The sequence below is a fragment of the Aquarana catesbeiana genome, linkage group LG06 (genome assembly GCF_042186555.1).
Source record: "Aquarana catesbeiana isolate 2022-GZ linkage group LG06, ASM4218655v1, whole genome shotgun sequence".
Taxonomy (NCBI): domain Eukaryota; kingdom Metazoa; phylum Chordata; class Amphibia; order Anura; family Ranidae; genus Aquarana; species Aquarana catesbeiana.
In genome coordinates this window covers 157195782-157207790 of record NC_133329.1, presented here as the reverse complement: position 1 = coordinate 157207790, position 12009 = coordinate 157195782, and the positions used below count along the sequence as shown (strand labels likewise).

Below are 12009 nucleotides of genomic sequence, written 5' to 3'. Positions count from 1 at the left end.
ATTGGGAACAGCAGCTGTCTCTGTACAGCCACTACATCCTAATTGACATGAATGGAACTGCCTGCACAGGGATGCACGGAACGCCTGTGCGTCCTCGTGCAGGCAAACATGCCCCTCACATGGGTGTATGCTATAGTACACCAATGTGAACGAGCCTTTACGACATGTTTACATTTGTGTGGTGTGTTTTAGGTGCGTTGCATTTTAGAAATGGTTTACATGTGTTTTAGGTGCATTACCACTGAACTCTTAATGCATGCATTTTCATGAAAGCACATCAAAGATCCAGCAAGCAGGACTTTTTTTCAACACATCGCACATAAAACATTTAGGTATGAATTTAACCTTTTGCTAACCTATCCATTAACCACAATGTAACTGCCCCAACTATCACAAACACTGCAAAGAAGGAAGCAGGAAATATGTGTTGAAGTCTGTTACCTTTTTTTGGATGTTGCATTTTCATGACTAGTTTAGAAACATTCCAGGAATTTCCAGGAGTGTATTTCAGAGCAGGATGTTGTACACATCAGTCATTATGTCACTAACCATCATAAAGATATAATTACAGAAGTGACAGAAATTCTTTTCAAGCTCATTTCTGATGTCTTGGTCCAGAGATTATTTTTACAGCCATGTTTGGAATGGCACAGAAAAACAAGTTTGTGTCTAAGCAATAGTGTTGCTAGGCCCCAGAACACAGACAATGTGCCTTATGTCTTCTTCTGAGTGACTTTTGCAGTAACCATTGCCGTCATACCTAGTATGACAAACATTCAAGGTATTTGATATAGAGAATTTTAATTTAAAATAATTGACTGGGTTTCTATATTTTTCTATGCTTCACAATACATATTTCATTTCCTCTTAACCAATTTATGCACATTGATTTACAGTGGGGTTATACATTCTATGCACAAAGAACTGTTGGGGTATCAGGTAATTTGTAATGTTAGGTCTTTTTTTTAGTTTTGGTCATATCATCATATTTATGAAATTGGTTATTATTGTTTACTTCTTTCCACAAAAAAAGGATAGTAGTTTTATACTTAGAGCTTATTCTAAATGGATTTAGGAGGGTTTCAGATTAGTGACATAGACAGAGATGACACTGCCTGGAAGTGTTGGATACCTCTGAAACTTTGATCAATGAAAGCTTTTTTCCCCAAAACAACGTGAGCATGAGGTAATACTGTTGCCATTAATCTTACTTTACTTTTACAAGGTTTTAATTAAAAAAATGTCTTATTAAAAATATATTGACTATGGGATCATAATAATTAATTATATTACAGTACTAGCTGTAACAACACAATAGTTTTTATGACCTACAGGTTTTGAACATATTTTTAAAAGTGACTGTTATATTGCTTTTTATTACACAGAGACTGATTTTCCAACCTGTTAACTCCCTTCCTACCTTGGACCTAAAAATAACCAGTGAAAGTAATCAACAGCCACACATGATTTCATTTTTTAAAGATATAATGACATTTTAAACATACTGTATGTGCATACCTTTACTTAAATATGGTTTTGAAAAATGGTGTATACAGCCCCTTTAAGAGAAGGAAGCAAGAGCTGATGGTGAAGAGAAGTTAATAGTGCGGTGGAGAATGATAGCTGCTAGATAAGTGGGAACCAATGGCGGAGTAGATCGGAGAGGACATAGGCAGGAAAAGTGGCCACGGTGGAGGGGAATGCCATGCTATGGATAACAACAAAGGCAATATAGGAATATAATTTAACATTTATAACAACCCTTCACTTAAAAGTGAAAGTACCACTCATCTACCTCCTCCCCTTCTCTAACCTACTTGGATGTTTTTTTTTGTCTGGGAGCGGGTATCTCTTTCTGACAGGTACCCAATTCCACTGCCATACTTCTCACCTAGGCGAGAACAAAAGCTTGGCCTATCCCCCGCCTACTCCCAAATTCCTGGGACAAGTCACAAGTCTCAAAAGGCTACAGGACCAATCTGACAGCACAATGCTATCTTGCTTAGTGGGCAGCTGGGTGTGAAACAGCAGAAAGTCATAGGCAGCTCTCACATCCAAGATCCAAAGACCACCTAAGAATTGGCCCCATTGAAGACAGCACAGGACCCCTGGGCTGGTGAGTATCTATTTATTAAAAGTCGGCACCTACAGTATTTGTAGCTGCTGACTTTCAATTTTTTTTTAAACGACTGGAGTTAATCTTTAAAAGAGAGTTAGGAAAGAGAATGGGGAAAAGTGAGGATGGCAGAGGTGAAAGTTATGCAAGACCCCTGAGAATGTAAAGCTGCATATGCTAAAAGAATCAAGAATTGTCATTCTCTCTATATATTATACAGGGCTGGTAAAAGGTATTTCCATATGTTTTTTTTTTTTTTTTTTAAGGAAATGCAATATGGTGGAAGCAGTGGTGTTTCCACGTATATTTGGGTGTCCTTTTAAATGCCCTACATTTTTGGCTAAAAAGCACTGTCAACAAAGGGCCAGTGTACATATAGAATAACTAAATGCATTGGATGTGGTGACTGAATTTGCTTTCTTTCTTCAGGCTCAGAAATGTTTTAGCAAATACAGAAAATACCTGTTGATCGTGCCACAAATGCAGTGTCTTTGTCACTTCATCTAAACTGAATGCTCTGTATCTTCTGTAGACAACTTATCTCCCAACCCCCATTTAGTAAAGTTTAACAAAGTCAGATATGTTTGCGTCCAGCCTGGGTGGCAATCATAGTCTTTCCATAGACCATGTGGAGGTATGAGTGTAGCCACCCGGCAACACGATTTGTGTTATTTGCATGAAGCCTGAAAAACAAAATCTAATACATCTATTTTATCTAAGGTCTGGTAAACTTCAATACATCCAATTTTTGTTTTCGGGTTTAAATATGCGTAAGGCTCAAATGAAAGGGGGAAAGATGCCCAAGAGAGGGAAGACAAAACAGAGAAAGAAATATAGAAGAGATAAAATGAGGGTCAAGAAATAGCTTTAGCCACTTTTTATTGATATGCTACCAGCCACACCATATTTTAATGTACTGTGGATGCCCAGTTTCCTCTGGGACTTTTAGGACCCTAGAAATGCTACTGGACTAAATTAGCCAATTAAGTCCCTTTAAATGCTGTAATAGTAATATTAGTGCTTCTTATGTACTTAATTTTCTTATGTACTTAATAAAGCTTGTCTACCAATGACTTTCATCTTTGTGGAGCAAACCACCTGGGATTGCTTTGGAAACTATTTCCATCATTAAAATCTGTGAGTGATCAGCCAGATTTATTGTTTATGTGGAAATTACGATAACTGGTAACATTAAACAGAGTGATATAGATTAGCCTTCAAGTATATCAGAGCTATGACTGCATTAGAAAAGGTTTAACTTGGCCATGATAGTGAAAAGAGCAGGGTCCACTAGTAGCTGAAACTAGCGATAAGATATTATGATATTTATATAGATTTAAATTCAAATGGAGTGTTTTCCTAGGCCTCATTATATTTTTTTGCCAACTTTTTCCTTTAAAAATTTACACATCGTAGTTTCTGTCCTTGCAGGGGTTGTTTGGCATTAAACGCCAATGTATTTCAGTGTCCTGGCTATTTTGTGGCACAGCTCTGTCTGCTTCTTCTTAGGACAGAGCACCCTCAGTCTCAGCCTCACTGAAGTCAGTCTGGTTCTACAGCCAGACAGATCTGAGCTCTCCTTTGAGAGCAACACCTATCTGACTCCAACCGACCCTTTCTCTGCTGAAACCAGCACCATCTCCATACAAAGATATAATATCCATCTTTCAAAAAATATAACTATATAACTGTATACTAACATTTATAGGTAAAGTTGATCTGGGGAATATCCTATTGCCTCTCAGGGGATCAGGAAGGATTTTTTTCCCCTGCTGGAGCAAATTGGATCATGCTTTGCTGGAGTTTTTTTCTTCCCATGGATCAACTGTGGGTATAGGATTGTGTATATAGGATTGCATGATTTTTTTTTGGGGGGGGGGGATTTTTTTTTTCCCTTTTTATTGGTTGAACTTGATGGACTTGTGTCTTTTTTCAACCAGACTAACTACGTAACTATATCAAATATAGAAATTAGTGTAGGTAACTGAATATGACTGCATCAGTTGTTTGCTACTCCTGTACAGCAAAGTTCAGTCTGGGAAAGGAAGAAACAGCACAAAGAGCCCGTCAGTGTCCTGAAGCACTCTTTTGCCAGCAAGGATATGCTGATAGGAGGAGAGTGACATGAAGATAAACTCCTCATTGCGCTGTTTCATCTTCACACTAGAACAGAGTTCTGAAACTGGCGGCCCTCCCTCCAGCTATTGCGAAACTACAAGTGACATGAGGCATTGCAAGGCTGACATTTGCAAGCATGACTCCCACAGGCAGAGGCATGATGGGACTTGTAGTTTCGCAACAGCTGGAGTGGCGCCAGTTTGAGACCCCTGCTTTAGAATTATTACAGACCTGGTGCAAACCAGCTTCTATTACATAATTGCAGTAAAGAAATATTAGGTCTTGAGCCATCTGTCCAACCATTAATGGACAAATATAAATCCTTTGGCAGGAAAAAAATGCTCCCGTATATATGTATTTCATCTTTCAAAATCACATCCAGTCTGAGAATAGCTTAAAAGTCTAATATTCCTAGTATTGTCCTATCATAGCTGCCATGTGTGTGTTTCTTTTAACAGGAATCCAATTTGGATGCGCTAACAAAACAAGCAGCAACATTGTTAGTTCCAGTGGTAGTCTCCCTTATTAATCTCATCATGCCTCTAGTCTTTGCCATGTTTGGCCTTGTAGAGAAATTCAAGTATCCCCGCCATGAGATCTATGTGGAGATTTTGAGGTGAGGCTTTTCTTCTGTTATATTTGTGATACAAAATTGAAATGACATTTCTGACTTATTGTATATATGGTTATGTCTTTTATAGAAATATTCTTTTGAAAATCTCAATTATTGGAATTTTGTGCTACTACTGGTTGCAGAAAGTTGCAGAAAGCAAGCTTGAGGTGGGTCACGTTTTGGAAGTTATGAATCAACCTTGGGAATACTATTAATATTATTATGTTATCTGCATTTTTCCTTTGAAAATAAACAAGCCAAAAAGTTTTTTTTGTTTTGACTAAAGTTCGAAAAAAATTAAATTTCTGCTGGGTTTGTACTGCTAACCAGGGTGATAGCTTTACCCTCACTTCCTGTTCTGATGACTACAGTTTTACCAGAAAGGAAATAATTAAAAAAGGTGCAATAGGGGCACAGGCAGAAATAAAAATCTGTCAGGGGAACTAGTCTTCCCCTACTTTACTAAAGAAAACGTACCCCCTATTTTCTGTCTGCTAAAACGTTATCAACAAGACAGGAAGTAAGGGTAATGCCGCGTACACACGAGCGGACTTTCTATCCTACTTGGTCCGGCACACTTTCCGACGGACTTTGTCCGCCAGGTGCGCCGGACTTTAAAACGGACGGACTTGCCCACACACGCCGGGACTTTCCGGCGGGCTAAGTCCGCCCGTCTTTCCGACGGACTTTCGCCGGAGTTGCGGCGGACTTTCAGAATGAACGGACTTGCCCACACACGGACAAGTCCGTTCATTTTGAACGTGACTCAGGTGCGACGGGACTAGAAAAGGATGTCAATCTTGCCGCTTTTATCGGCGAGATTGACACCTTACTAGCCCCGTCGCGGGGCATACCAGGCCCTTAGGTCTGGTATGGATTATAAAGGGGAACCCCGCTACGCCGAAAAAACGGCGTGGGGTCCCCCTAAAATCCATACCAGACCCCGATCCGAGCACGCAGCCTGGCCTTTCAGGAAAGGGGGTGGGGACGAGCGAGCGCCCCCCCCCCCCCTCCTGAACCGTACCAGGCCACATGCCCTCAACATGGGGGTGGGTGCTTTGGGGGAGGGGGGCGCCCTGCGCCCCCCCCCCCAAAGCACCTTGTCCCCATGTTGATGAGGACAAGGGCCTCTTCCCGACAACCCTGGCCGTTGGTTGTCGGGGTCTGCGGGCGGGGGCTTATCGGAATCTGGGAGCCCCCTTTAATAAGGGGGCCCCCAGATCCCGGCCCCCCACCCTATGTAAATGAGTATGGGGTACATGGTACCCCTACCCATTTACCTAGGAAAAAAGTGTAAGTAATAAAACACACTACACAGGTTTTTAAAATATTTTATTAAACAGCTCTGGGGGGGGGGGATCTTCCTCCGGCTTCGGGGGTCTTCTTCCGGCTTCGGGGGTCCCTCCGCTTCATCTTCTCCCGGCGTCCGGTTGGTTCTTCTCCCGGTGTTCCAGTTCTTCGGCCGGCTCCTCTGCTGTCTTCAGGTAGCTCTCTTGCCAGCAGAGGTCCGGACTTCTGGGCTTCTGGGCTTCTTCTCTTCTCTTCTCCAGATGTTGACACGACGCTCTCTCCGGCTGGACTGCTCTCCGAGGGCTGCGTTGTGACTTATATAGGTGGAGACCCCGCCCCCTTTTGATGTCACAGTCCCTGGGCATGCTGGGACTGTGACGTTTTAGGGGGCGTGGTCACTGGGTGATGTTGACCACGCCCCCTAAAACGTCACAGTCCCAGCATGCCCAGGGACTGTGACATCAAAAGGGGGCGGGGTCTCCACCTATATAAGTCACAACGCAGCCCTCGGAGAGCAGTCCAGCCGGAGAGAGCGTCGTGTCAACATCTGGAGAAGAGAAGAGAAGAAGCCCAGAAGCCCAGAAGTCCGGACCTCTGCTGGCAAGAGAGCTACCTGAAGACAGCAGAGGAGCCGGCCGAAGAACTGGAACACCGGGAGAAGAACCAACCGGACGCCGGGAGAAGATGAAGCGGAGGGACCCCCGAAGCCGGAAGAAGACCCCCGAAGCCGGAGGAAGATCCCCCCCCCCGGAGCTGTTTAATAAAATATTTTAAAAACCTGTGTAGTGTGTTTTATTACTTACACTTTTTTCCTAGGTAAATGGGTAGGGGTACTATGTACCCCATACTCATTTACATAGGGTGGGGGGCCGGGATCTGGGGGCCCCCTTATTAAAGGGGGCTCCCAGATTCCGATAAGCCCCCGCCCGCAGACCCCGACAACCAACGGCCAGGGTTGTCGGGAAGAGGCCCTTGTCCTCATCAACATGGGGACAAGGTGCTTTGGGGGGGGGGCGCAGGGCGCCCCCCTCCCCCAAAGCACCCACCCCCATGTTGAGGGCATGCGGCCTGGTACGGTTCAGGAGGGGGGGGGCGCTCGCTCGTCCCCACCCCCTTTCCTGACCGGCCAGGCTGCGTGCTCGGATCGGGGTCTGGTATGGATTTTAGGGGGGACCCCACGCCGTTTTTTTCGGCGTAGGGGCTTCCCTTTATAATCCATACCAGACCTAAGGGCCTGGTATGCCCCGCGCTCGCCGCAATAGGAAAATGTGTTTTACCTATTGCAGCGAGCGTGAGATGCAATACCCTGCCCTCGTGTTGTATCTGGTCCGTCGGACCAGCCTACACACGAGTGGGCTTTCCGTCGGACCAGCACACACACGAGCGGACCTTCCGCCCGAAACTGAGTCCGGCGGAAAGATTTAGAACTTTCTTCAAATCTAGGTCCGGCGGGCTTTTGGGAAAAAGTCCGCCGGAAAAGTCCGCCGGTGCCTACACATGGGCGGATTGTCCGGCACACTCTGGTCCGCCGGACCAAGTATGCCGGAAAGTCCGACCGTGTGTACGCGGCATAAATCTCTCCCAGTGGAGCCACAGACAGCAGTAAAACCCTGATGGGAAGGCGCCAAAATGAAGAATAAAGTTTTGGCTGGACATACACTTTCATTTCCAGTGTCCATGCATGAGTTTTTATTATTTCTACAGTACATTCTCACTTCACATTTGTTTGAAATCTTATTTTTTTAATGAAAAATGATCAATCCAACCATTTTATTTACAATGCCTGGCTCTCCGTGAGATAATGTTATGCTGAGCAGACATGTTGGAGTGACTTTAGAAGGTATACCTGTCACGAACCCCCGTACTCAAGAGGAGTATGTCCGCCGTATTTAGCGTCCTTTGTCCGGTACCAGCACAATCCAAGGTCCCTTAGCCCACCCAGTCACTTGTCGAAGCATTAGTGTAGGGTGGTAACAAACATCAGACTCTTTATCCAAACACAGGTAAAGAGAGATATACTGTACACTCAGAGGACAATCCCCTCTTCTTTGCATAATGACAGAGGGTGGGGTAAACTTTACCTCCTCCAGTAGCATATGCACACAGGTGTATTCAACTTTCCAATAGTAGACTGTCTTTGGGAGGGGCTGCTGGAGAAACCCCCCCCTCCCCTCTCCCAACTAATCCACATAGACATATAGATCCGATAAAAGGTTGCTCCCAAGGCAGACACAAACAATAGAACAATGGGATACAGCCACACCTCAAACGATCTAGTAAACGTATACAACAGTCCCAAGTGAAAGAGCCCCTTCATTCTTTCAACACAAACCACACATATAAGACCCTGGATAACAGGTGTAACATAAAATGCTGAGTCCGGTGTGGTTGTGCGGTGAGTCGGGTTAGTGTAGACCCGACTTGGGTTCTCGGTCACCCTGTGCCCCTAAAAAACACAGGGTAACTTACACATAGTAGGGGCCAGGGAAGCTGGACAAGAAGTTTCCAGAGCTCTCTAAGGTTAGCTGGGTTCCACAAGCCCGCCGCCCAAAGTGACTCCCAATTCTTTCTTTTTAATATTTTTATTGAATATAGTGTATGAAAAATATACAATACATATTTCTCAAATATAAACAACAATGTAGAAAAGATTAAAAGAACAGAGCTCGGCCAACATGGCCTACACACAGTACATATAGCAAAGTGTAACATTTTTACTGGTGAGTATATCAGTTCTACATCTGTCTGTCCTTATATTTTAGTGCCCTAGAATCGTTACCTTATCACTTATGTATTCTTTGTAGAGAGGCTGTGGCGCCAGGAGCCCGCCCGTCCACCCCGCATGGGATCAACTCTGCGGACGAGAGGCTCCCGACCCCCCAATCCCCCCCACTTACAAGCAGCAATGCTACTATCGCTTCTTGATTCTTTGCTAATGTTGCGAGGGCAACAGCACCAGACAGGAGAACCTACGTAAACTAATAAATGTGGAGAGAGGAAAAGTTAAGGAGCAAGGGAGCAGAAAAAGAAGAAAAGAACAGATAGGGGGAAAGGTTGGGGTTGAGTGCACCCCTAGGGAACTTCTCTTAGATCCATTAATTATCGAAGCCCACAGATAGGTATGTCAACCATGGTTTCCAAATCCTGTCGAAAACCCGTTGTTTATCCGATAGAATCGCCGACAGGCATTCATTAATCATGATCCATGTCAGTTTAGCTTTTACCAGTTCAAATAGGATCAGAGGTTTTCTCCAGGATCTAGCAATCGCAATTCTAGCTGCTGTGAAGACAAAGGATATGAGTTTTTTCGTGTACCGAGGCACGCCTTCCACTTGGCATCCCAGTAGAGCCTGTTGCGGGGATTTGGTTAGGTTAACTTGGGTCAATGAGTAGATAAAATTGTAGATGCGTATCCAATACCTTCTAACCTTAGGGCAGGACCACCAAGTATGATATATCGTGCCCTCCCCTCCACACCCCCTAAAGCATAATGGGGATGTGCCGGGGATGTATGTAGCGATTCTCGCCGGAACCATATACCACCGTAATAAGACTTTATAATTCGCCTCTATTAGGGAGGTATTTATATAACCTTTTGAGGCTAATTGAGCCGTATTAAACCACGTGTCCATTTCCATCGTTTCCTCCATATCTTGTTCCCACTTTTGCATGTAAAATAATTTTTCTGACTTAGAGGAAAAAATACCATAAATGTTAGATATGTGACCTTTATGTTTATCGAAGGACCTGCATAAATATTCCATTGGAGTGAACGTCATAATGTCAGCTTTGCGCTGTAGAGTTTTCAGGAAATGTACTATCTGGAGGTAGTGATAGAGTTCTGTGTTAGGTAATTGGTATTTTTCTATAAGGAATTGCTTCGATAGTATACCTCTATGGTCACATAAGTCGGCTATACGAATCAAGCCCTTATTGGTCCACCATGATAATCTTTGAGGATTAAGACCCGGGGTGAATTCTGGGTTGCCCGTTAATGGGGCTAAGGGAGCATGAGGTGAGTGGAAGGTAAAAGGTTTTTGTAATCTATCCCATAAACCTAATGAGAATGAGAATGTGGGGCATAAAATGGTCGGCCTGTCTTTCATATGGAGCCACATCAAATGGCTTATCGGTTTTGTGGGGTATGGGGATGATTCCAGCTTCATCCAAGAAGGTTGAGGCAGTCCAGAATTATTAATTATTAATTGGGCCAATTGGGCTGCCTCAAAATACCTGACCAAATTTGGTGCTCCCAACCCCCCTTTAAGTCTGGGGGCATATAGGGTTCGCTGATTCACCCTGGGTCTTGTGTCTCCCCAAATGAACTGCATGATCTTTTTCTGAAAAACCTTAAGATCAGGCCTATTGATTGCTATTGGAAGGGTTCTGAACAAATACAACAGTCTTGGTAAGAGATTCATCTTAATGGAATACAGTCTGCCAAACCACGATGGAGGGCTTTTAGCCCATGACAATAAGTCTGCTGATAGCTTCTTATAGAGAGGGGGTAATTGGCCTGATACAGAGTCTGCAGATTGTTGGTTAGAAAAATTCCCAAATATGGGAGTTTATTTTGTTGCCATCTAAACTGAAATGATTTTTGGAGAAGTTGTACAGTCTGTGGTTCTAGGGTCAGATTTAGGGCTTCAGATTTGGAGTGGTTTATCGTGAGACCTGAGAATGCGGTGAAGCGCCTCAAGACTTGGTATAAGTTAGGAAGGGACGTGATCGGAGAGGAAAGGAACATAAGGATATCATCGGCGAACAGAGAGCATTTCTGCTCCCCGTCTCCGCAGCATATGCCTTTTATGTCTTGGTGGTTCCTAAGCTTTATCGCTAGGGGTTCTAATGCTAAGATAAATAAAATAGGAGAGAGGGGGCACCCTTGTCTCGTTCCCCTGTGTATGTTAATTGTGTGGGATTTGTAGCCTTTTATCTGGATTTTGGCCGTGGGTGTGTTGTACAGTACTTGTAATATATTCAGAAAATGAGGCCCAAATCCATATCTTCTCAATGCGTAGTATATATACTCCCACGTTACCGAGTCGAAAGCCTTACAAAGGTCTAATGATAAAATCAAACCCCTCCGCGGTCCCAAATTGTCCCAGTTTGAATTAAGTGCTGCAATGATGTCTATCGCTCGTCGGGTTTGATCCGGGGCCTGTCTATTTGGAACAAATCCCACTTGATCAGGGTGGATATATTTGGCCAGAAAAGAATTCATTCTGGTTGCCAAGACTTTGGTCATTAGTTTAAGGTCCACATTAATAAGCGATATCGGGCGATAATTTGCGGGATCCCCATGATCCTTTCCTGGTTTAGGGATTACTTGAATGAGGGCCTCATTTTCATGTAGAGATAAGGGGTTGCCTTTCCGTATCGCATTAAAAAAGGAACACAAATGAGGAGTCAGTATGGCTGCAAATTTTCTGTAATAGTGGCCCGTAAAGCCATCTGGGCCAGGTGCCTTTGAGGGGTTCAAGCTCTTAATGGCTGCCAGAATTTCTCCTTCCGTGAAGTCTGCTTCCATTAATTCTGTGTGTTCCTGCTCTAATGTTGGCAAGGGGATGTCATTGAAAAATTCCTCTGCTCGGTCCTTGGAAAATGGGGTGGGCTTATTATACAGATCTGTAAAGAATTTTGAAAATTCTTGAAGTATCTCTTGGGGGTTTTGAATAATTTTCCCGTCTCGAGTACGCAGTCTAGGCATGGCAGGGTTAAATGGTCGCGGTGTAAGTTTTCTAGCTAAAAGTGTGGTAGGTTTGTCTCCCTTGGTATAATATCGATGCCTAGACCAGCGTAGAAATTTCTCAGCCTTGGTTGTTAGACTAAAATTTAGTGCCGTTCTAGCTGTGTCTATTTTATGTCGCAG

At 43.9% G+C, this 12009-nt stretch overlaps 1 protein-coding gene across 3 annotated transcripts in view; it reads left to right on the top strand.

The window, feature by feature from the left end:
* The window catches only part of TMC5 (transmembrane channel like 5), a 276225-nt gene that overhangs the window by 138228 nt on the left and 125988 nt on the right, over positions 1-12009 (top strand). For all 3 annotated transcript variants that reach the window (XM_073591105.1, XM_073591106.1, XM_073591108.1), the window contains exons 12-13: positions 4693-4850; positions 4936-5014. In XM_073591105.1, the coding sequence (XP_073447206.1) occupies positions 4693-4850; positions 4936-5014 (237 nt within the window). The remainder of the gene's footprint in view (positions 1-4692; positions 4851-4935; positions 5015-12009) is intronic.